Here is a 26,840-nt window from a genome sequence, read left to right on the forward strand (position 1 = left end):
CTCATTCATTCTGTATTATTCTGACATTCAGATGGTCATGAATGAACTTTGGAGGAAAGGCTCACAGGTTTCTAGACAAGCTTTCTCTACAACAACAGTCGGTACAATATATATTTTTTACTTCCTTCCCATGTCTGTAGTCTCTTTCTCACTCTTTCGATGATGGATTTTCATTCAATAGCACTATTATCAAGTGACCGTGTGGACGTGGGCAGCTGATGTAAGCGCTAAGCTATTATTGTCTATGACACGCTGCCTTGAAAGGGCGCTCACTGTGTGTGTGTGTGTGTGTGTGTGTGTGTGTGTGTGTGTGTGTGTGTGTGTGTGTGTGCGCGCGTGCATCATTCCCATTGTGCCGAATCACTTCATCTGCAAAGAAGTTATTACATCAAAGGAAAGTAATCAGAATATTCATCAGATTATTAGCTCAGGAAGTGTTGTATGTATTTGTTAGAATGTATAACAGCAATAGCAATTTCTTTAATTCATACACGCACTACTGTCACAATCATGCTGATCTGATTGACTTAATCAGATATCGTTAATCTGAAATATTGGGAAGGAATAGTAAAAATTCATCTCTATATCCAGATTTAATCAGAAATTCATAACAATGTTTACTATTGATGCACACTAAACAATAAAGCAGATTCCGATCAGTTAAAATCGGTCCATGTATATCCAATTATATAATTCTAGACATTTGATTTAAAAAATACTTCAGTCTCTTTTACTTGTAGTGATGTTAAGCCACACACTTGCACTTTAATTTACTGATGCACTTGTACCTACATGCACATATACTGTCCTGTACATAATGTCAATCTGGCAGGCTTTATAATCTCTATGTTAAGCTGGGAGTGCTGCAGTAGACCAGAGACAATAATAACAGTTATGTAATAAATAAGCTCTAAAATGGATCGTAATCTGGACACACCATCCACACTGCATACGCTATAGATTGACTGATGTGGGATTTAAAGGCCAAGACCATTTTATACAGAGAAAAGCAGACATTTTAATGCAGAATCACAGAGTCTGCAGGTTTTTTAATATGTAGACATATTCTGCTCATTTTTTGGTTCATCATTTCAGTTTAGGTTAGAAAAAGCTTTTTCTGTAGCTCAGTGAGTAGAGCGGGTTGTCTTGTGATTGGAAGGTCCCTGGTTTGAATCCCAGCTCTGGCTGAGCTGATCTGCATGGCGAAGTGTCCTTGAGCAAGATATTGAACCCCAAGTATTGTGTATTGTAAGTGCTTTGAGTCGGTGCTCAGAAAACACATCAAATTCTCTTACTGCCCAGTGCAGCAGGCCTGTGTTCACCCTCTGTCTGAAAAGGTCTGTTTCCTTCACTGCTGTCTCTTTAAGGCTCCCCTCCCTAATACCCTCCTCTGATTGGTCAGCTCTCACACGCCTGACCCCCAAGCTCTGGCAGTCCCGACCCTTCTGCAGCAGATACACAAGGCTTCACACAAGTCACACACCTGAACAACAACATAATCCATTTAATTTTCATAATAAAATGCTCCGTGTTGACACCAGCAAAAAGTCCATCCTTCTTCTAATCCTTCAGTTTGGAACACTAACCTTTTATCTGTATAACGGTGATTGCGCGTGATTCGATAATTACCGCACAAACTCCTCGGTCTCGCCCTCCAGCTGTCCAGCAGTGCTGCGCCATGCTGCACTCAAAATGGAGCCGGTGGAGCAAAACTGCAGAGGAGCCATTACACAATGCCCATGCAACCAGTGGCATTCCTGGGTGAGCCAGCACGGCTAACAACAACAGAGCAGCTGTGCTAAATCAATTCCTACATTACAAACTAGCCTAAATAATGCAAATGTGTGACTTGGTGACGTAGTGTGATGTAGGACTACTGATGAGTACAAAAGTACAACAGTTCCCTCTGAAATATCGTGAGACAGACGTAGAAAGTAACGCAACTTCAAAATACTAGCAACTCGTTCTGGGTTTTGAAAAGTAAGTAGTAAAATCCCCACATGAACATTTCCCTCGGATATAAATACTATCTGCAGTCTGTGTGCCCAAAATGCAGAGCAGTTTTGATTCTCAACTAACATAATGAATTGTCTCTCCTCTCAGTGAAGTTTGTGTTGGGCTCCTTCTCTGCACTCATGCATCTTTAATCTTTGTCGTGTTGTCATGCTGCTGTCATATGGGAAACTTTGAGTCGTTGTTTTCATTGTTGCCATCCTAAAACTGAAACTGAACTCTGTCAGACCAACATTTTCATTTGTTTGCATTCTATTTTCTTGCTTTCTGTCTTCCTGTGGCTTCCTTACCCTTTATTTCTGTCTCACTTTCCCCATTTTAGTCTTAATTTTGCATTATATTCCTTTCTTACTTTGACTTTCCTACTGTCCTCTTTCTTTCTTGCTCGCTTGCTTGCTTGCTTGCTTCGATTCTGAATTTGTTTTCAGAGAGGCGTAACTGACCCTGGATCATTATTGAACCACAACCACTGAAGTTGGGCTGTGAATATTTGTCAGCCCATCGTCTGTTCAGCTGATATTCTGTGATCCAGTGGTACAGTGATCGATTTGCGAAACTGGAGTTGCTACAACCTAAACGTATTAGAAAAAGACCAAATCAAAACACTGAATAGTCTTCAAGATTCCAAACTTTTTTAACAGTAAAAAATGCTTCACCTCAGCTCAGAAATTCAGTTTGTCTTTCAGCAAATTTGGATTGAGTGGATGAGACGGCATCAGATAAAACTGGAGGAAAACAAACGCCGGTGTTGGATTCAGCAGAGTAATAAGGCTGCAGAGGAATAACAGCGCAGCCACTCAAACAACAGAATTCTTTATGATAATACATCACACGGAATACAATCATGCTCCTTATCCACTGTTTTTGTCTGCCAGAGGATTAAATTCAGACACGGCCGCAGCATGCATACTGCTCATATACGGCGCAGTAATACACCGTGTGGTGAAACATCCATCAAATTGTTTACAAAAAACTCTAAGAACTTTTTCAATAAAAGTATTAAAAAACCAGGAAGTAAAACAAGCCTAAATACGAGAAAAAACCCCTGAAGTCTATCTTGTCTCTCCGTTGTTCAATAAAAGATGAGCTCAAGAGAGAAAAACACTTCTTCCTCCAGGGTTATTGTGGCTCAGCAGATTTACTCTCAGTCCCTCTCTGCACACGCACACACACACACACACACACACACACACACACACACACATGCACAGAGACTTGAATCAGGGAGTTTTCAGGAACACAGATGCAGAGGTTGCGTCCTCGCCTGTTCTGTATTCTGCGGCTGCTGAATGAAAGTTGTTTACTATTTAAAGCTCCACTCTGTTCCTCTTGTTTAAACGGAGTCTAATCCGAGTCCTCTGTTGTTCTGCAGGTAGACCAAAGGAGGAGAGGAGCTAAAAACAGGGAAGAGAAAGGAATGGGAGTGAAAAGCAGACAAATGATGGGAGAAGAACCAAGGCGAGGGTGAAGTGTTGAGAGGCGGATGAGATGGGAGGATGGTGGCAGGATAATGAACCCAACTTCAGTGGTTTGTTTACAAAAGGCTCATTTCTAAAGGAGAAATTTTGTGATATATGGCTAAAAATCTTGTTTAAAACATAAAAATATGACATCATCAACCGAGAGAGGGGGAACAACAGTGTTGTGATTATGTCAAAGACGTAGACTTGTGTTGTGGAGATATCTTCTGATGTTAGCATGCTAACCAGCTAGCCCTGGTTTATCCTGTCTCATAATACCACATTGTACTGCAAAAGGCCATTGTCTGATAGCCCCCGTGCGTTAATCTAGCAGATACATTATATGCCAGCTGTTAGAGTAGTAAACGAACAAAAGTGCAAAAAAGTGCTGTTAATCACCTCCATAACTCTATCTCCTGTTGTCAAACTAACCTCAGTCAGTGTTGGACAGAGCTGGGCCCCATCACCCTGTTATCTGTGGTCCCCATCCAAGCAAACTCTAGGGCCCCTGGCTCCGTGGGTAATTGGGCCATGAGCTAATTAGTCTAGCTAGGTTGAGCCAAGGATAGCTAGCAAAAAGCAGCAAGTTTCAGCTGCTCTGTTTAAATGCTGCCCCTCTGGTTTTGAACAACCTAAGAATTCTGGCCATATTCTACAAAGTACGCCTTTAAAACGACACTCTGGTTTGTTACACGAGTTATGTGCTGGGTTATTTCTTGGCCAGTGCGGTGACCTCCTGAAGTTTTGTTTTCATCGTGAGGCTACCAGGCAACCTGAAGAGAATCCCATGTGTCTAAATAAGTGGCCAGTAAGTGAAGGTATCAATACAAGAGTCTGTGTTATCTCTGTGAGTGACTGGTGACCTGTGCAGAATGGGCCTTCCTCCTTATCAGCTACTCTGGTGCTGAATCATACCTAATATTAGATCCTCTCTGCTTTGTTTATGTACATACTGTATTAACAGTCCTGTGGGTCACCTGGCAGCTCGACAGATGACAGATCATACATCATTTCTTTGGATCATTAGAGAGAAAATAAGACAGCAAGCGAGTCCCCGAGGGCTACTTTAGTGTTGAGCTGACTCACAGCTTTGTCATATTAACAGCTATTGACACTGACATCTGGATTAATGACATGTTTCCTGCAAACATTATGCCATTAATTAAACAAATAGGAAACACTGAATCAACCTGTCATTTTAAGGAGAAAACAAGATTTATACAACAGCCTGTGAGCAAATAACAAACAGGCCAAGAGTGCTGCTATTCTTGTGTCTTGTGTCAACAGACACAGTTGATCTTGAAGTAATCTTGTCCAGACTGAAGTTTTTTAATCGAAAAAACCTAGTTTTCTTTAAATGTAGTTAATATGCATCCCCCCCCCAAAAAGATCTTATTAGTAGTTTTTGTAAAATGAAGAGCACTGTGTTGTGTTCATGCCACAGGCATATTATCCAGAATTCAGTCCCTATAATAAAATGAGTGAAGGTAAATGTGGTGCGGAGATCTCTGACACAGCTCCAGTCAGTGTGTCTCTCTCCATGGTGCTGAATCATTCAGATTCTGAACAGTGTGTCTCTTTATTGTGCTGATGCAGTCCAAACCGGCCCGTCTTTGTCTCTGACAACCTCTGTGTTTACATCTGCCGGCCCTCCGAAAACCGACCAGAACACCAAAGCAGCCACCTGGAAACCCAGTAACGACAACAAACACCGAGCCGAGACCCAGATCACCGCAGCACTGTCTTCACAGCCCACACAAGCTTTGCTCAGGCAGCAATAAAACAGACAATTCCAAGTCACATGTTTTCCTTTCCCCATGTCTTTCTTAAACCGACGTGAAACCTTGGTGACTGTATCAAATTTTGTAACTCCCTCTCAGACTCACCACTGCTTTTACTGACTGAGGGCAATCCACCTTTGTGCTGAAACTAATGGGACGCTGAGCCGCACGGAGGTTTCTGGGTGTTTAGACATCAGGTTTTAAGTGCTAATGTTGCCAGAGGCTGAGCGCTGTACATGCTAGATGAGTTAAAGACCAAAAATATGAAAGAACCTTTTAGGGTTTGTTGGATGCTGGTGGAGGATGTTTTTGAGCTCAGATGGAAGTGAAATCATAAAAAACTAATGCAAGATTATAAAATATAAAATATAGATAATGAGCATTAAGATTTTAGGTGAAAGTAAATGTAATGGCGGTCAGCCCAGTGAGTCATCTTCATACAGCCCTCTGCTGTCCCCTGGTGGTCATCAGGAGTACATGGTGTTGATCTCAACTGTGAAAATGTGGAAACCTTGATGTCTTTCAGATTAAGATGGGTGAACATGTTTGGTTTCTCTTATTAATGTTATTTGTCTGGACAATCCAATATTCCAGTCTGGGATTGTTTTGGCCTCCTCTCTTCGGAGACATGCTCCACACTCTGGTTTGATCCATACTGCGGCAGGATCATGAGCCCAGCCACACCTCAGAGCTTTGACGCAGCTACATGAGGACCAAAGAAGACTGTCCAATAGTCCAATACTGTTGTGAAATTTCCACCACAGTCACCTGACTTCAACAACTTTGAACACTCATGGGGGGACATGAAGTCTGAGAAAGCAAAGCGGCCTGTGACATCACAAGAAGCTTTGTTGAAACGGAGTAAAAGCTGCTGACTCATATTGTCCCAGCATGCTCTATAGGGAGTCCATGCCAGCTCGAGTGCACGCTGTTATTACAGCAACATGGGGACAAACAAATCCAGTTTACACCCCATCTATTCTTTTTTTAACAATTAACACTTGATGAATGATGAAGGCACACATTTCATGGCAGTACGATAAACAATACTTTGATACAATACGTGTTTGTTACTTGAGATTTCATTAAAGGGGTTTTTTTTTTTTTCCATTTTACAAAATTAACCAAAACACTGACAAAGAGGAAGATTTCATGTAGATAATCTGAATAAATATGAGCTTGTTTACAAAATATTTAGTCAGTGAAACCATAACCTGTCATAAACAATACCGGAATACATTAAGTATTATTTCATAATCATAACAGCAGACTCTGAGTGAGAGCGGTGAATAAAGGGATGATATGACAATTGAAGAGCCCTCCTGTCTCAACTATTACATGAGCTTCATTTCTGTCAATAATTGTTTTTATCTGAAGTTCCTGGTGTTAGATAGTTCACAGATGCTTTTGGATGGTGACCTACAAATTCCCATTTTGATGCCAAATAAAATGCCAAACCTTATGGCTTAATTTTCCTTTAGGGGAATGTTTCACCTGAGTTTATTTCATTTTGCTCACATTATCTCAAACTGAATTAGGTTTGCTTTTTGGATACAAATGTATATTTTCATTTATTTACCTCTTTGTCCTGAAAATGTAATTGTGATATTGACACTGAGATTATGGAGCATTTTCTCTTTTCAAATCACAATTATATCAACAATATTTGATCATTAATTCCAATTTGATCATTAATCCCATCCCAGAGATATGTGCATTAAAAATGAGTGATGATGAGTCATGAAAGACTTATTTGGCTTTATTTGTGCTTGTTGCTCTCATGGATTTTAAACAAGCTCAGGGGGTCCCGTTCAGCTCAGTTGGTAGCTCAAGGTGTCCCATGTACAGAGGCTGTGTCCTCGCTGCAGCGGACCCGGGTGCTGTAAGCTTTTTAATTTCTCTGCATAAGCAGGGAATGCAGTCAACTGTGGAAGGATTTTCCAAGGCATGTCATGATACAATGCATCTACACTTTTAATGCAAACATATAGAAGTGAGCAAAACACAAGCAGCACAAAAAGGTTGAACATCGTTCTCAGACTAGCTGCTCTATTGTTCAAAGCTGTGTCTCCACCGAAGAAGCAGCAGCAGCAGCAGCAGCAGCAGCAGCAGCGCCCTCTGCACAGAGAGGGCAAAAAGCTTACAGCACCTGGTATTCCCAGGCGGTCTCCCATCCAAGTACTAACCAGGCCCGACCCTGCTTAGCTTCCGAGATCAGACGAGTTCAGAGTGGTATGGCCGTAAGCGAAGGCAAAGCACACAAACACACTATTTATACACCTTCACCGGCTCCGTCCTCATCCTTTCCTTTCCTTTCTCGATATCTGTGAGCGGGGAAACATTAGCGCACTTGAACAACTTTTGGGGAATGCCAGTGTTTTCAGAGAGTGGCTGCATTCCAGCGTTTCTATCGTTCCAGGTAATCACTGAGATATACCAGTGCAGCACAGCTGAAGAGAAACCGCTGTTATAAACATCAGTCCGACTGAGTCAGTAGAAAAAAGCGGAGCGTCTTTGCTTGTTTCGCTCCGCGTGAACGCGTATGAATAGTGCAGTTGTCTCCTGCGCCTCGGCTTACGGCCATACCGCCCTGAACGCGTCCGATCTCGGAAGCCAAGCAGGGGCGTGCCCGGTTAGTACTTGGATGGGAGACCGCCTGGGAATCCCGGGTGCTGTAAGCTTTTTAATTTCTCTGCATAAGCAGGGAATGCAGTCAACTGTGGAAGGATTTTCCAAGGCATGTCATGATTTAATGCAAACACATAGAAGTGAGCAAAACACAAGCAGCACAAAAAGGTTGAACATCTCTCTCAGACTAGCTGCTCTGTTGTTCAAAGCTGTGTCTCCACCGAAGAAGCAGCAGCAGCAGCGCCCTCTGTACCGAGAGGGCAAAAAAGCTTACAGCACCTGGTATTTTAGTTAATTCTGTTTATTCAGGTTGAAAAATTAAAACAAGCATCAGAGAAAGGAAACAAAGGAAGAACCAAACAGACTGAGTACAAACAGAAACTTAGTTTGAGTTAGTAGAGGAGAGGAATAAAGCGACCAAAGATCATCTGGCATTAATAACTTATTGATTGTTGTAAAAGTTCAACACGTTTTTTTTTTCTGACCTGCAGCCCATGACAACAGCACAGAGCTCTCTGAATCAGCTGAATCCAGAGACCTGAGTGACAAATACACTCAGTGACCCTCCTGGTGTCACTTTATTTCAGCTTTGCAGAGCTACTTCTTAAATTATCTGTGTAAGTAATATAAAAATAACTGATTGTAAAGGTAGGACTGTTCTATTTTCTATGGCTCTGATTGGTTGTTTTGTTCATGGTAATTTTTGGTTGAATTCATACTCAAAACAATCAGGGGACAGCGTATGAGCAGATTAACCACCAACTGCTGCTAATTGTTGCTGCCATTAGCTAGTTAGCTCAGTGCTGCTGATGGTCCAGATGGTGATCTCAGACCACCTGTGGGGTGCTGGTGTTTGTCTGGTGCAAGCCGTCATTTACTGTATTTACATTTTGTACAGTTTTGTTTAGGTGTCTTTTTTAAAAAAAATTCCAACATCAATTCTTACACATTGCACCTTTACCTTGGACATAAATCATGAAAGGTTCCTCATACCACCAGGGTCGCAATCTATGGTTAGAGTAGTTGACCCAGACAGCAGTGATGATGGTTGCCAGTTTAACCAGTTGGGCCTGGCAGTGTAGCTGAGACTGAGCTGTTCCATTGTAGATATCAGATCAAATTCAGGACAGTAAGAAACAATAAGATGTCCCGTGTGTGTCAGGCTGAATGCAGATAGAAATGACAGCTCAAAAACAGCTGTTTGTGGAGTTGTAGTTACCACGCCCTGTTCATATGTGCTAGAAGTTATACCCATCACAGCAGTCAGTCCATCACTTCATCTGCGGACATTAAGATGAACAACTGGACAGCCGCAGAGATCTAGGACATGCAGCGTCTCCTCTCCTCCTGTTAGCTAGTGTTGTGTCGGTCGTGAACGTGTCGTTCGAACGAACGGATCTTTTCAGTGAACGAAGTGAACGGGATCACTTCATGGACTAATTCGTTTCTTTCTCAGTTCAGTTGAGCTCAGCCACGATCATGCCGGCCGGGTGTGGAACTGCCGTGACTCACTCAGAGAACTGTCAGGACGTGATTCTCCTTCGCGCTGTGATTTGTTCATGATTCACGAACCTACTGCAGGCAGAGAACTGATGCTGAGGACGTGATTCTCGTTCAGGTACTGTGCTGAAAATGGCGCTGTGTCACTCACCCAGGGCAGAGGAGATGATTCACATTCAGTAACCGTACTGCTAAAATTAGCGCTGTGTTGCTAACATCCGTGTAGCATCATCTTAAGTGATTTTACTACACAGTAAAAGTCACTCACGTTCGTGAACGTGATTCTCAGCAGTTGCCGTCAGTCAAGTTTGCGAACGTGATTCACGTTCACGCTGATTCACGTTCACGCTGATTCACGTTCACGCTGATTCAGTGACAGCGCGAACGTGATTCATGTCCTCAGGAGGTCGTTTGCGAATGAGGGACGCCAAGACGTGATTCTCGTTCGCGCTGTGATTCATTCATGATTCGCGAACCTACTGCAGGCATACTGTGCTGAAAGGGGCGCTGTGTCTCTCACTCAGCCAGGACAGAGGAGATGATTCACATTCAGTAACGGCACTGCTAAAATTAGCGCTGTGTTGCTAACATCCATGTAGCATCATGTTAAGTGATTTTACTGTGCACAGAGGACACTTTCACCGTGTAATAATTTTAGTGCATGTATACCACTCAGAGCAGCGCTGCGTCTCCCGCGAATGATTGTGCACCATCCCTCAGTAAGTGAACGTGAACCTCAGGGCTGAATTATTAACTGAACGACGGATCGTTTGGCTGCTTATCAGTTCAGGGAGTTGGAGAGCAGTGAACGATTCGGTGAACAAATCTTTTGAACAAATCATTTTACTGGACGGATTCTAGAGATTCAGTTCAGTAAAAAGAACTGCCGTTCCCATCACTAGTGTTAGCTTGTTGTTGTGTCGGCAAGCTAAGGACGGTCGCTACTTTCAAATTAAAAGCCCCCTGCTAAGAACCCAGTTCTAAATGGGGTGCAATGTAAAGCTCTTATTTTGAAGACAAATTGTATGTCACTGTTCACAGCCTTATACTTCTACTATTCATTTTGAATTGCCGTATTTAGTCAGCTTTGGTATTCATTTTGAATTGCTGTATTGAGTCAGCTTTAGTGCTCATTTTGAATTGAGAGTCTGCTTAAGTGCCTATTTGAGACTCAGCCTTATTTTAGTGTATTTGTATTGCATTTTTGAATAATGCACCTGGCCTAATTGGTTTGCTAGGATGTGCTTGACCATTTTCTTTTAAATTTCATTTATGAAACACACTTCATCAAAAAAAATGTGGATTTCAAATCTTCTCTTCTTAGTGTATTCAATTGATTAGTCGTGCAATACAATTTTGTAATGTCCTAGAATTTGAATTCTTTATTTGGGTACCTTTAGCAGATATGAGATTGAAATGCAATTAATTAGATTAATTAATTACAAATCCTGTAATTAATTAGATTATTTTTTTTAATTGCCTGACAGCCCTAATAATTTCAAATGTTTTATTTACATGAGGGCCACAATTCTATCTGTACTAACATTTGTACATCTATATTAACATTTATCTATACATCTCTCTTGAATTCCATCTGTACATACATCTACATATCAATCTGAATATTTATACATACATCTTAACACCTAAACATCAATCTTAACATCTGTACATACATCTTAACACCTAAACATCAATCTTAACATCTGTACATACATCTTAACATCTATATATACATCTATATATCAATCTTAACATCTGTACATACATCTTAACACCTAAACATCAATCTTAACATCTGTACATACATCTACATATCAATCTTAACATCTGTACATACATCTTAACACCTAAACATTGATCTTAACATCTATACATACATCTATATATCAATCTTAACATCTGTACATACATCTTAACATCTATATATCAATCTTAACATCTGTACATACATCTTAACATCTATATATACATCAATATATCAATCTTAACATCTGTACATACATCTTAACATCTATATATACATCAATATATCAATCTTAACATCTGTACATACATCTTAACACCTAAACATCAATCTTAACATCTGTACATACATCTTAACACCTAAACACTGATCTTAACATCTATACATACATCTATATATCAATCTTAACATCTGTACATACATCTTAACATCTATATATCAATCTTAACATCTGTACATACATCTTAACATCTCTATATACATCTATATATCAATCATAACATCTATACATACATCTATATATCAATCATAACATCTGTACAGACATCTTAATATCAAACATCAATCATAACATCCACCTCAACATCTATACATTTATATTACATATTACATCATCTATATTATATCTATCTATACATCAATCTTAACATCTATACATCCATATTAACATCTATGTATACATCTGCATAACATCACAGAAGTCCACAGAGAGGAGAGGAGGACAGCTGCTCTGCACTGGATGGACTTGGTGGAGGATCAAGCTGCTACATCACTGGGTGACGCTCCACATCCTCTCATCGGCTGGACTCTGTGTGAGTCCTGCAGAGGAGGACAAAGATGTGACTGCTGTTTGTAGAACATGCAGCCAGGAGGCAGAACTAACATTGTTCTCCTGTGGCAGGTGATACGTATATGTCACTCACATGCATGGTCACTGGGGCAGCTGCACCACGGCAGTCTGCTGACGTGGCTCCAGCACAGCTGCCCGTGAGGTGGAGTCCTCCAGCATGGCTGCCCGTGAGGTGGAGTCCTCCAGCATGGCTGCCCGTGAGGTGGAGTCCTCCAGCATGGCTGCCCGTGAGGTGGATGCCACCGGTGACACACACGGCCTCTTAGATGCTGCAACACCAACAGAAACACAGCTCAGTTGTTAAAACTGTAAAAACATTTTAAGGAATAAGAACTTCTTCTTACATCTGCAGTAAACAACATCTAAATACTAATATTGGATCAAATGACAAACATTTGAGAAAGTCACAAAAGATGCACAATTCAGGCTTCAGTTAAAGGGGCACTACCTAGTTTTGGAGAAGAAAAATCAAACTCAAAAACTGTAATATTTAGAAAATCAATGAGGAAATAAAACAAATTCTGAAATGTTTCTTTAAGGTCATAAAAATCAGTCAATGAAGATTTTTCTCTTCTGATCAAAGATATTTCACCTTTAAAGATACTGTACCAGGAACCACTGTACCACAGACTTATTGTTCACTGTAGGGACATTGTTTTGCTCCATGTTGAACTATTTGAACTAAACAGCTTAACATGTACATTTTATTTTGTTTGTAAAACCAATGTAGTTGAACAACCAAATGTCTTCCAGTTTTCATGACACATGTCACATGACAGTCCTGACCTTTAGGAGCTCTTCTGCTCTTCCCCTTCCTCTTCTTGCCCTACACAAAAACACACACACATCTTTACGCTTTCCATCTGACATCAGCCAAAGAAAACTGTTTGCAGTGACTCTTGTCCAGTGATGTATGTGGTGATGTAAACATGTGAGTAGTGTGTGAGCAGTGTGTACTTACATAGTCCTGGCTGACGGACCAGCCGGGGTGTTGCTGAGCGTGGAGCTCTTTTTCTCTTTGGGCCTGTTGGTAGTAAACGGCTTGCTCCTCTGCTGACAGTGACTTCCACTGTGGACAGAAGGACAACACACTGTTTGTTAGCGTACACACACACACACACACACAGACTCCGGACAGCAGCTGCCTCGTCACAGGAGCTCCAGCAGAAACCACTTCTGCAGCAGGTAAAGGAGGTCCACTCTCTGCACTAGATGTCGAGGTCAGTAATCAAAAAGCTTTGTATGCAAAAAGTCTTCAGTTGATCGTGAATAATCCAAAAGGCGTGCTTCTGATGAGGTCGATCAGGTTCCAGTTTAGTTTGCGAATGAGAAATGAATGATTCCCGCAGCGTTTGTATCTCTGGTCAACATTCTGTTTCCATGGCCTTAAGTGACGCACGCTCGTGCACGTGCGTGATGGAGTGATTCTATGCGGCAAATTGATTCATTCAGATTCAGTGTGTAAAATGTCATCAGTCAGTAATATGTCATTTAAATTTGGCTATGATGTAACTTCATTCGTGCCAATAAAATGTGTTTGAGTTAACAGACTGTGGTATTTGTGTTTGTGCAGCAGTTGTTTCTACAAGAGCTCCACTTCTTCATCCTCACTCAGCAGGCTTTAAAATACCTGACGTTCGAGGCAGAGATAAATTAATACATGAGAAAGACTTGTAGGAGCCCTGCCACCTCCTGTACAAGCCCGTTGCTACCAGTTAAAGAAAAACAAAGATGGAAACTAAACTTAATGATAAAATATTGTCAGTGTAAGTCAAAATCACGAGATAAATGTCACATTATTAAAAAAAGTCACATTACTTGATACAAAAAAAACACGACACAATTATGTTGTTGAAAATCAAAAAGTATCAAATATTTTTCATCATAATTTAATCTTTTTATCTGCTAACCATTCCTCCCTTTGAACACATATATACTCTATAAGATAACTTTTCCATCAGCTTTTTGTCTTTAAGTGGCATAAAAGGGATTCTATAACTTTTAGATTATTTGTTTCATTAAATTTAATAGAACCCATTACATTACAAAATACAGTAGTTTGTGATCACAATACTAGTTGCTTGTGATGTTTTAATGACTGACACATCTCTGGAACTGCTCCCACTTCCACAGAACTCAAAACGTCACGAGGCATCGCCACAGCCAGCTACGCTGTCACTGTGTGCTCTGTAGTGTTAGTTGTGGTTTGCAGGTCACAGACCCCGGCATCTCTACGTGGAATAGTCGTCTATAAGCCACATCAGAAATAATATACGTATACATGACTTGGATCGATGAGGAGGTGATCGGAATGTTTTTTCCTGCCCTGCTGGAAAAACCAGGATAGACCATCACCAAAACGCAACATATGCTGACTAAGAACAGCATATTTTTGGTGCTGGGGGAACAAAAAAAAAGTGGGGGTCTGATATGAATACCATTCTGTACATTTCTACAGGCTTTTAATCATATTCCCAGCTACTTAAAGGCAACACATTATGATGGGCATGTCTATTATGCTTAGTTTTGAATTCTGACAGTAAAAACACATGAGAAAAGACTGTCCGCATATTTAACCTACAAACCTACTCAGCATCACATGCTGTGGGAAATAAGCTATACTTTTAAAAATTGGACCAATAGATCTATAGCACATTATTTATGGAACTATCAACAGATAATGTTCCATTTGTAGTTTCAATCACAACATATTGATCAAAAGATAGTTTATATTAACAAATCACACACTGTCAATAGTTTTGCCAAGATCACTGTAAATTTATCAAACCTTTATTTAAAAAAATATTTCTTTCTTCTGCTCTGTCTTTCCCTTCAAACATGTTTTGATGAACCCCTCCCCCAAAAATCCTCCCATGCCTTCCTTTCTCTTCCCCTGACTGAACACATGCTTCCTGTACTCATTTGAAAGGATAAACTCCTGGCAACTGTTTCCCTTGTTCACTTCATCCAGTCTTTCTTTGTGGATGTGACAGACTGCTACATTATTCAGGCGACGTTGAAGCCTTGTGCTTCTACGCCAGGTCTTCAGCCTCCTCAAAGCAGCAGAGCCGTCGGATCCAAGCAGTGAGATACCTGTAGCAGCACCAGCGCGCTGGGCTCCACCTGACTGCAAAATGCGCAGCCAATGAGAAGACTGGGTGTGTGTCTCTGGGATTAATAATTTTCTACAGTTGAGAAAATGTAGTGCCAAAAGAAAGGGCGGACTGACGGCGACGTAAAGCGGTGTGAATTTTCCCTATACAACGTACACTTGAACTGTTAGAGTTTTTAAGGTGAGCCTTGTTTTAGGTGGTTAAATTTGGCTTTTTCTCTGGACTCCGTTCACTGCAGTACAAAGCTGGAGCGGCTCTCTGCTTCTCCAAACTGAGGCTGCGCTGATCGGTGATTATGGTAGGGAACAGACCAACTATAGATATGTATGACCCCAGTTCAAAACACACTAGCTATCCCTTTAATAAGCTGGAACGCAGCATCATTACGCAAACTGTCCACAACTCACAGCGAGAGTGGGTCCACTTGATTACTAACCCGTCATATGCTGGTGTTGAATCAGCGGGGCGGAGTTTGCCATCAAATTAATGTAAAATAAGCACATTGGTATACACCGGGGTAGATTAATCATGTGAACCTAATGTTTGGAGACAAAAACGGGATTTCGGGAAGTGTGTGTGTGTGTGTGTGTGTGTGTGTGTGTGTGTGGGGGGGGGGGGCATGTCCCCCTGTCTCTAGTCGATATTAGGCCTATGGATAAAATTATGTAATCGTGCGGCTCTTCTTGACTTTATAAATGTTACCGGACTAAAGGGATTAAATTATGACAATGAAACGAGTCATTCCTCGGTGGTTGTGACGCCGAAAAGACTGAATCCAAATCTGTGTAAACCTGCTTATTTTGATGGAATAGCGGCAACAAGAAAGCTTCCAGTCTACAGTTACTGGTAATGTGTGGACGCCCTCTAGTGGACAGAACCTATAACAACCACAAGCTGATCATGGCATTTTTTGGCAATCCATAAGCCTGTGAATACAGAGTGGAGATAAATAATACATATTCATGATCCATGAACTTTATACATCAGGCACACTAAATAAGACAATCTTCGTGCTGATGGAGTCGTCTGTATTAAAGAGAAACAGTCTCATAACCAGTAAGAAGTTCATCAAGGCTCCGCTGTTTAAAAAAAAGCTCCAAAATCACCACTTATTAAAAGATTTTTTATTCACAATAGAAGTGTAACAAATATAGTTTATTAAAAAGTCTGCTGCTTATTAATATCATTTTAATCCATAAACTCAGAAGATTTTTTTTTATATAAATGTAGAACGGCTCATTTGCCGGAATGGAATATTTACATTTTTATTCAATAATAATATTAACACAATAAAACAGATTTCCCCACAAAATTAATATATTGCATATAAACGCAAAGTAAACTATGTGCAATGGAATGATTATCAGCAATATTTTGTACAGATACATTTCTGAGGTTGGTTTCACGCATTTAAACCTTTAAAAGGGCAATGCCAACAATGTTTTTAAAAATTCAGATTATTTGAGTCCCGGGACAGGTCAGTCGTTTTTAGTGATTATGCACCACGTGTAAAGAAAAGTAATGATGTCAGTGTGATATAAATTAGAAGTGGTGCAGCTTCACAGGGACTGACTTTGTTCTGAATTCCTAAAAAAAGGCTGACATTGCCCTCTAATAATCACCAATAAAAAGGCATTGGAACGCAACAGATCGTCAACACAATATTCAGAAAAATCACCAAAAACAATTCAACCTTTTGAGAAAAAAAAAGAAAGAAAAAGGGACAAAATCTGCATATGGAAATGAGCAGATGCCTGATGTCCCGCTATGTGACGCTAAAGCAGACTTTACACTGACGGCTCACACGAAAAACCAAATACATTCTGAATTTCCTTCCTGTTCAGATAGTGAAACGACCAGATCAGTGTCACATGAGTGAAAAAAACAAAAAACAAAAAATCATGTCTAAACTTTTTTTAAAGGGCACCTATACACAGTAAATGCAAACAAATGCTGGACTCATGTTATACCCAGCTTTGCTGATAAGTCATGAAATTGCAGTGGATCAGCCCTTTAATAAGTCTAAATTCAAGTCTGATGTTTCTTAGCTTCCACGATTCCAAAATGCAAGTCTACACACATTTACAAATTTAAAATCCCCCAAATCAAATTTCAGACTGTAAAATTGCACTAATCAATCTTAACATAGGGCGAGAAAAAACTCATCTACTTGCAAACCATCTTCATTGAAATGTCCAATAAGAAATCTTTGAAAAATGACTCACACCATCATACTCACATCAAATATAACCTCCACCATTATACAAATCTTTGTAAGAATACAAGTCCGATCTGTGACCAGACAACTATAATCAAATCAAATCTGGGCAGCATCAATATCTCAGTGCTGCAATGTAGCCTAAAAATACATATTTTTCAAATGAAGTTCTGCATGGAGTTATTAAACATTGTACTTAAGGAAAGAACACTACCACCAGTGGTTAACTCCATCATGTCCACCCACCATTCTGTGTTAGCTCGTGACTTAAACTAAAATGCACCCGATAACCACCGAAACAGCTCTAACGGTCCCAATATAATATGCTTAATGCTTATCAAAAGATTAAGTAGCGTGATGCCTTGAAGGTCCCATATTTTACAAAGTGAGATGCTATTATTATTATCATTATTTTAATTATAAGCAGATATAAATACTGCCAAAGTATCAAAATGGTCAAAAATGAAATAAAATACACACATAGGGTTGTGATGTCGAAGACACAGTTGTTGCTCTAAAAAGGACCATTCAGACAGAGGCTGAATAGAGGTGCTGCAGCAATGAACAATATGAGAAAAAAAAAACTAGAATCAGCACAATATGGGACCTTCAAAGTCACTTTCATTGGTCACCAGCTCAGTACTAACCAACATCAAATTGTGATTATTATTATTATTATTATTTTTTTCAAATTAGCAGGTTAAAATCAACAATCAACATTAAAGTGTCTCCATAATGGACACTGAGCTACATTATATCACCGCTTTCTACAATGTGATAAATTTCCATCTAATCCTGATCAATCAGAATCAGATATTTTGCGTCTCCTATTCTCTGAATTTCTGTGAAGCAGCTTCTGTGTTTTAACACTATACTGTACGAAGAACACCAAATATTCCTATATGTCCGTGTTTGTATGTCCGAATAAACCAGAACAATAAAACATAAATGAACCGATGCACCTCATGTGGCAGATTTGGATCATTTCCTACATCAACGGCACATGGACGCTGCGTTTAAACAGGCCTGTCGCTCACTGCAGACTTTGCTCCGCTGGCACACGTCGCTTCAACTTTTTTGTGCTTTCCAAAATAAAGTAAAAACAAGAAAAACAACAACAAGAGAAGTGAACACAAGAAGACAAAAATGCATATAAAATATTCTTCACTTCACATTGGATGGTACATTCATACGATTCCTTTCCTCCCGTGAGGTTGTCCGTTCGACTCCCAGGTGGGTTCGCTGCCCTCTTTGTGACATTAAACCACATCGCTAACGTCGCTTTAATCCAACTGTGAGCAGCATTTTTAACACCTCTAATTCACTGATGCTAATATGATATTTTAGGTTAGAAATGCAACACCTACAGGACCTTTTTACATTTACAGACATCAGTTCAGGATGTCTTTTTTTTTTTTTTTGGTAGATACCTGTATAACCCAGAGCGCCACCTGGGGGTCAGCTCACACACCGTCCAAGTCCTATGTTCACGACTACAGAATAAATTAACACAATCAGCAAAAAATCAACCATTACAATACAACTTCACATGGATAATAAAATGCTTCTAAACCAGCTAACTAAACAAAACAAAGATGAAACACAGAGACACTGTCGTCTGTACAGTGATATCAAGAACACGGAGGGATTCTCACAGCTCAGAAACTCAATAATATATTCAATTTAAATATGATATGTCTGTCGGTCGCTATGTGGGTAGGGCTCACTTATTTCATTTGGTTTAAAGTAAAATCAAGGAAGTCAGTTTGAATAATTACAACCAGGTGAGAATCGAGTAAAAGAATAACATCATCTGGGAGTGACTTGGATTTTAAAACAGGTTGCGCGGCTGCTGTGATCAGCATCATCTTGCAGTAGAAAACAACACATTTTGGATGCATGGGGATGTAAAATGTGGGAAAACAATGAGCAAGAAAGCATCTATCTGCCCCCCAAAATTGTGTGTTTTTTCCTTTCCTACAGCTGTACAGCGAGCCTGTGATACCTGGGCCAAATGTCGTTAGAACAACCTGTTGTGGTTCAGCTCAGTTCAGCCAGCAGTTCTCACTTCTGTCAGATGGCTGAAAGAAATGAATCCACTCCAGCAGAATACTTCAGACGGCCACGCAGTTGTTGAATGAACTTTCTATGACTCGCCATCTGCCAGATCTCCCAGTGACACTTAAAGCTCATTTGTGGGAACAGGAGCACTGAAAGGGAGCTGAATGTGGGCAGAGTTATAATCACACACCTTCCTGTGTCACATGCACTTATATGAGATAATAACTGAAGTTATTATCAGTTGACAAAACACTTCTCATCAGTTGTAGGTCTAAAATAAGTAAAATACATAATTTTAAAGATCCAGACTTAAATTCTGATATTTTACCTTCTTTCATGGGCTCAGGAGCTGGGGCCTCATTTATCCAGTCAATTCTGATCAACTTCAAGTGAAGTCTTGAATTGATTAAAATGATTCTTCCTTATGGTTTTGCAGGGAAAATCCTGTGCCAATCCTGTGGTGAACTTTACATTAGCTTTATGAAAAATGTACAAAGACGACACATTCCTGATCTGCATGCTTGTCTCCGTCAACACTACTGTTTAATCCACTTAACACTACGTGCTGTCTGGCTTCAGTCTCCCTTACCATTGATGTGATCTACTCATCTACATCTATAAAAAAGTCAGATTTTCTCTTGGGGTCCAGACTTCTGCTGACTCAATTTTGTTGGTATGGGAAAGGTAAGGGAAACTACACAGCAGGTTCAGTCCACCTGGGATGATCTGAGACTGATGGATCACACACCAGTTACTAATGGTTGTCTCCTAACTTGCTTAAGTGCATTTTTTTGTAAGCACACCATTTGATTTTAGCTATGGATAGATCATATTTTTCATAAATGAGGCCTCATAGCTCCTTCAATTATGTGACGACATAACAATATTTGAGATTCTTCTCATTTGAGTCGCTTAATTTCCTTGTTTCCATCAAGTCAACATTGCGGCGTAAGGGGTGAAAATCACAAGTGTAAGACTGACTACCATCAGACTCCATCCATTTAGCCCAGGTCTCATGTGGAATGTAACTGGAAGATCTCACCACTAGATGTCAGTGTAGTCAAAGGTGACTGGTGACTAGTTCCTCCCAGGCTTGGTAAAGAATAGTATCAGTGTCTAAGACTTTTTTCATTGTTAAATCGTTGAGTGCGACTCTCAGACAGACCTTCAGAGGTCTTATCTCAAACTAATCACAAAGAAGTTTTTCCTGACTCTTGGGCTGAACTCAAGCCAAATTTACACTAAATATTGAATGAAAAAGCAGGAATTATCCTTTAATCTGTCTCTAATTTTGGTATAATCCTCATCTGACACATGGGAACTTTACTTAAAGCTCTAAGACTTTCTAAAACCCGACTCTTTTGTGTTTGTGTGAGCTGCTCTCCCTCCGACTCCTCAGTGAAGGCACTAGATTGAAGACTAAACTGGATTTTAATCTGGCTACAGTTCTGTGTGGCATCAGGAGAAACCCTTTACCATAAAATCCAACTGAATGAGTTGAGAACTTGCTGGATGTAACGTACAACAACAGCAACACGGCCTGTGTCAATAGAGTCGCACATGCCTCCACCCCGATGAGTGGAGGATGAAGGGATCAAAAGTCTCAACGACAGAATGGTAAAGCTGTAGAGAATCAGTATGGCTTCTTGTGTTGTGTTGTGTGTGTGCGTGTGTGTGCGCGCGCGCGTGTGAGGGTGAAATATTACAACGAAGTCGAGTGTCTGTGTCTCCTCATAGAGGAGAGAAGATCCTACAGCTGATCTACGCCGAGACAGAGGGTTTGACCGACACGCTGATGAACACGATCCATCAGTATCCTATTGAGCGGATCTGAAAGGGTCTAACAAATTTTGGTTTGAAGAATGGAAACGTTCAGATTCAAGGAGATTAGTGATCACAGGAGGAAGAAAGTTATGGAGGAGGAAGAACAGAAGGAATTTAAATTGAACTACTTTGTTTCAAAGATGTAAATTCAGCAGTGCTGTCAACCATTAAAGTTGATCCTCAATTGAGGAAACTGTTGTTTGATGATAAATAAGTAGATAAATAAAAAAAACCTAACTCAAGGTCCACTTGCTCTCTTTTTTTTCAAAGCAGTCAACTACATTGCACAGCCTTTCTCATCCAGGACTCAACAATAAGATCGCTTGATTGGCCATGGCAGGTCAGTGTGGCTTACCAGGCAATTAAAAGACACCATTAACATTGAAACCTGTCTTGTACGCAGCTTTACAGCTGAGCAAACTGTCCTATGTACTGAGTAAGACCATGAAGTGAGGTCACCAGCTCAACAAAAGTGAACCTTGAAGTAGGATTATGTTACTATGGGTCAAAAAGTGGCATTATTTAAAGGTGCAATACGTAAGATTTTTAGATTAAAACATTCAAGAATTAGCTAAAATTATAATCAAAATATGAAGAAATTGCGTTATTTCAAAGACATCTAGGCTTTGTGTTACAAAGATATCTCTTTAAGTTGGCATGCTAACCAGCTAGCCCGTAGTACATACTCCGGTCCTTCAGGCTCCCAGTCTGGGCAAATACGACTTATTAGCTAACGGCGGCCATATTTAGAGGTTAATCTAGGGAGTAACCTTTAATTTCGCATGTTGCAATTTTTTTTTCTGGTTGGAGGCAAATAACATCCTAAAAACCTTCAGTGAGGAAAACCCAAAACTTGTATCGGTCAAACCCCAGAAATATAGCTGCAAGTGTGACAAGAGGAAATGAATCCAGAAAAAGACAGGCCAAACTGACTGAACTAAAACTAAGCAGGAGAAGAAGACGAGGGACAGCTTTGTGTAAACGTTGTGGGGAGAGAAAGACAGAAATCACGAGCAGGCAGAGAGCTGGTGTGGCTGCTCGTCCTGTGTCACACCAAACTCACAGGCAGGAAGAAGCAGTCAGGAAACGGGAGGGGGAAGCAGAGATCTAAAAGTTCTGTGGCTTTATAAAAAGAGGCTCGGGTTGTGCTGCGTCTTTCCTTTTACTCCCACAGAGACAAACATTTTCATAAAATGTTTTCTCTGCAGACGATGCAGGTGATGGGTGGCGGTGGCACCAGCGCTGGCGCAGGGAAAACCGGGTTCTATTCAGATATCGAAGCGGTACAGCAGAAGGAAAAAGACGACACATGTGAAGAGAACAAAGCGAGCGTCCTTTAGCTCGCCGAGTCAGCCTTGTAATCCTCAGACGAGAGTTTTTCAGCCCGAAGCTCGGGTCCAAAATATCCACATTAGGGAGACGACTGGTTCAGGTCTATCAGCGTTCTCCTTCACAAAAACAAACTGCAGCTACGAACAACAAAATCACTGACGAATAATGTGAGAACTGGTCACACTGTCCCTCTGAATGAGTTGGGAAAGAGAAAAAAAAACAATAACCTGGCGGTGAAATAAACTGCCACTTAATGAAATGACATCTTCAGAGAGTGTTTGCAAAACTATCAAAATCGTACAATTCCTCTCTGATGATATCACCGCATGGTTTTGAGTTATCCAGCAGCTGGTTCAGTTCAGTCAAAGCTGAACGATCAAAAGCAGAAAAAAAAAGAAAAAAAAATGGATTCTACAGCGAGAGTTCAGAGCCGACAGGCCTGAACTCTATTTTGATCCCATTAAAAAAAAGAAAAAAAAAAAAAAATCAAAAAAATTCAAAAAAATTAAAGAAAATCCAATTAAGAGGCATCTGTAACCATCGGGGACTCCAAATAGCTATACTGTTTTCAGACAGACAGCTGGAGGCTCAGGTATTCAGGATCAGAGGTTCTCAGCGCAGGAAAGGTCCACTACTCCACCTCGTTGGGTCTGTCCGTTTTGTCCTTCTTGATGACGGGCAGAGGGTGAGCCTCGGTGTTAAAGACCCAGTGGTCGAACGGTAGGTGGTCGTCGTCAGAGAAGAGCAGGTAGAGATACCTGAAAGAGATACAGAAAGAAAGACTTTAATTACAACCAGAGTACTCTTTTACAGAACTTTTACAGACAAAAACAGATATTGTGACTGAGGGCTCTGTCTTCATGTTCAGATATCAAACGCAGTGTGAGCAGTGCTCCAACATCGTATTTTCACAACCTTGAATTCAGCATTCAGGTGCAAGTTTGACTGAAAGAAGTAATAGTAATAATCAGTGCTCCACTGATTTAGCAGAGCAGTCCTGTAACACTCTGTCACAATCATGTTGGACAAAACAAAGAGCAGATTTGATGCAACACATCCAGAGATATTATCCCATTTATTCCACACATTTGTTCTCTCTGTCACAACCTGCCATTTAAATTACCCACAATGCAACTTGACCAATGACAGTTTGGCCAGAGACATGGTTATGTTAGTAGCTAGTATAAACTCGAGTCTTTAGCCTGCAGCAGATGTATGGAACGGGGTGAAGAAGATAATCCTACACATCCTCTGCACCAACTGACTCCAGCGACAACAACTGAATCAATTTATCACATTTTGTGCTTCTCCGTCAGAAGCCTTAGAAGACTTTAAAACTGTATTCCCATATTTATCAGTATGTGCATGTTAAGCATGTTAATAAACACCTTCCAGTTTGCATACCCAAGTGTTTACAGACTTTATTTTAAGTTTTGAGCTGCTGCAACAAATGATTATCCCTGGTAGGAATCAATTATGTTCATCTTATTTTCCAAGCAAAAGACCCATTTAATCATCAACTGTGATAAGTTTCCATTATTACTTCCAAGAGTATTCATTTCTCCATTAGAAGAGTCATTATTGTCTTGCTCCGCTGTTTCAGATCTGGGAGACCTTTTAGTGTTTCTGACTTAAGAGTGTGTTTATTCAACCTCACACCCACCGTATTACAGTCTCCATCTCACCCAGCAGCACTTTATGCCTCAAAACTTACAGTATTTGAACCAAAACAGCAGAAGCACTTGGAGAATAACTTGCATCATTAAAATATGGTCCTAAGACTATAAAGGAAACCTTCAGGGAAGTAGAAACAAGTCTGACATTTGGGAAAGAAATGACACAATACTTAAAAGTAAAATTGTAAGGGGAATCCTTAAGTGTCCAAATTGTGAATACAATTATGTTACTAGGGCTTCCCTTAATGTTGCTTGAGGTAAAAATGTACGCTTTGGTAGAAAATTGAGCAAACTAAAACCGCAGATGAAATGCAGCTGATGGCTTTGACTAAAATCTTAACACAAGGTCCACAAGTTGAAGCCAAATTTGCTATAAATCACCCAAAATAAAGTGATCGTAAATCTACTGCACATTCCACCTGATTGTGCATTTTCATCCATCACCTCTACAACAAAAACGGCTTACATTAAATCCTCAAAATGCTTCAGCTGCTGTCTTCATTCATTTCTTAAGGAAAATAAAGATGAGAAGACTTTTTATGTTTACTTTTCAGTTTTAGATATTACTTTGGGTTGTGTTGATATTTTGCAACATCTATTAGCAGTCCTGCCCAGTAAATAATACAGATGTGGAACTGAGAGGAAAGGATGAGCATAAAACTTAAAGGGATATTCCGGTGTAAGTTTAAACCATGGTTTAACACACCGTGACACCGAGTAAATTTACGCTGGAATATCCCTTTAGGTGACACAACTCTGCAGTTCAGTGTCATGTGATCTTATTCAAAAACCAGAAAATAACATTCTGGTAGGAAAGAAGGTAAGTAGATAAATTGATTTTCAAGTCAGATACTGGCCGGGCATATTCACTTCAGATCTCAGAGAGAGAGAGTCAGAAAGCAACTAAGATCTTCTAAGAAGAAAATACAGAAAATGCAGCCGAAGAAAAGGGATGAATGTGTCAGCTGACTAAAACTAATGACTCAGCAGATGAGACGGTCGTCCACGAAACCCGCAACCTCCACAACAAGTCCCCGTCCTCCTCCGCCTGCCAACAAAGCACTAGAAAGCAGTGAGTGATTGAAGGCAGGCAGGCAGCAGTGTGAAGTATGGCCGTGTCCTTGGCAGCAGCGGGGAGGATGAATACTGGAAGTGACTCCGCATGATGCCAAGATCCCTGAGTAACATTAGGAGGATTAGACTTATGGGTTTGCTGCTAAATGGGATTGATATTTTCAGTGTCCAGTGGGCTCCGTCTCTGATATCATGGATGTGATGCGGCTTGACTGATGAGGTAATTATTGTGCCGCTGTCCAGGCTGGTGGTCGATTACGCTCTTATTTTTCCTCTAGTTGTCTGCGGGAGGCTAATGAGATATTTTCTTTCTCTGCTGCTTCTCTTGAAAACATTTTAACTGCCTCTAAAAATATTCATCTCTCATTTTGACTCAAAGTTGGATAAAGGGGATTTTTTTTTTATCTAGATATCACAATCTGGTGGACGTGCAAAAAGGTGCCAGACAGCTTACTTTGAGTGTGTGTGTGTGTGTGTGTGTGTGTGTGTGTGGTGTAATCAGGAGTAGAGTTGACGCTTGTTAAAATTTACTGCCTATAAAAAAGCCGGATTGGATGGCACCTCGCCCCCATCGGGCTTTGTGAGGCTAACCTTGACTTCCTGTCAACAGCTGTCTGGCGTGGTGGAATAATAATAAAAAAAAGTAATAGAAAAAAAAACGATAGGAGAAGAAGAAGAAGAAGAGGTGAGGAGGACGTGAATGGGGGAGGAAAAGATGGAGACTGCAGGAGAGGCTATAAAGTTTTCAATGGAAATAAAGGAAATAGAGGGGACGATAAATCTGGAGGAAGAATAGGAGAGGGGAGAGCAGAGGCCCACTGTTGAACATGTTAAATACAAGAAACAGCCTTTTTCAATGAGATGACGCTGTCATGTTTCACTGTATTTATGTGTCCTGCTCTATCGCTTACCCTTTGCACCAGTCTCACTCCTAATAATGGCCAAAAGTCATTTTCCAGGTATTCTCAATGGTATTTTAAAGTTCGCAATTTCCTGAGAAACATTTTTTTTTTTTTGGTAACTCATTCTACACTCTGGAGTGTATACTAAGATGGCATCCAATAAATACTCTCACGCTACCATGGATATATAAAAAGAAGTGTGCTGCCACTGTGGAGTGCTTCCAGGGCCCATTTTATAACTCACTGATTGCTGTGCTAAGATGCCACAGCAACAGAGGCACATGCAGTGGTCAGTGGCTCCATTTTATTCACTTTTTGGCTTCGTTGCTGAACACACACATTACCTATGACAAAAATACTTTCATCAGCATTGGAAAAGCAAGCACAGGACTTTGAGAGCGTCACTGCCCACAGCATCATGTGACCATCCAACCTGACCAGCTGGATCTCCCCAGGGAGGCAGAGAGTCCCAATAAGAGCCATGCTATTCCAGCTTGGTTTAGGGCTCTTCTTGGCTAAGGTTCCCTTGCAGGAAAATGACATGGACAAATGGGTGAAACGACATGATATCAGAGACAGTTGTGCTAACAGAGACCTGTCTCTACTCGACAGATGAACCATGTTCCAGACTGAAGGAGTGCTGGACTACAGCTGGAAGAAG

At 40.5% G+C, this 26,840-nt stretch overlaps 1 protein-coding gene, 1 long non-coding RNA gene and 2 pseudogenes across 3 annotated transcripts in view; 1 reads left to right on the forward strand and 3 right to left on the reverse strand.

The window, feature by feature from the left end:
- Window positions 1–7,391: 7,391 nt before the first annotated feature.
- On the reverse strand, window positions 7,392–7,500 carry LOC119013171 (annotated as a pseudogene).
- Window positions 7,501–7,826: 326 nt separating this feature from the next.
- LOC119013149 lies at window positions 7,827–7,935 on the forward strand (annotated as a pseudogene).
- Window positions 7,936–12,159: 4,224 nt separating this feature from the next.
- Window positions 12,160–13,653, reverse strand: LOC119012657. The gene is made up of 3 exons (XR_005072551.1): window positions 12,941–13,653; window positions 12,766–12,805; window positions 12,160–12,248 (listed from the first exon to the last, which is right to left on the reverse strand). It is a non-coding gene; the product is annotated as an uncharacterized LOC119012657 (long non-coding RNA).
- Window positions 13,654–16,201: 2,548 nt separating this feature from the next.
- The window catches only part of man1a1 (mannosidase, alpha, class 1A, member 1), a 150,747-nt gene continuing 140,108 nt past the window's right edge, over window positions 16,202–26,840 (reverse strand). For both annotated transcript variants that reach the window (XM_037086112.1, XM_037086113.1), the window contains exon 12: window positions 16,202–23,285. In XM_037086112.1, the coding sequence (XP_036942007.1) occupies window positions 23,159–23,285 (127 nt within the window). In that variant the 3' untranslated portion in view covers window positions 16,202–23,158. The remainder of the gene's footprint in view (window positions 23,286–26,840) is intronic.

The sequence above is a fragment of the Acanthopagrus latus genome, chromosome 22 (genome assembly GCF_904848185.1).
Source record: "Acanthopagrus latus isolate v.2019 chromosome 22, fAcaLat1.1, whole genome shotgun sequence".
Classification (NCBI taxonomy): Eukaryota; Metazoa; Chordata; class Actinopteri; order Spariformes; family Sparidae; genus Acanthopagrus; species Acanthopagrus latus.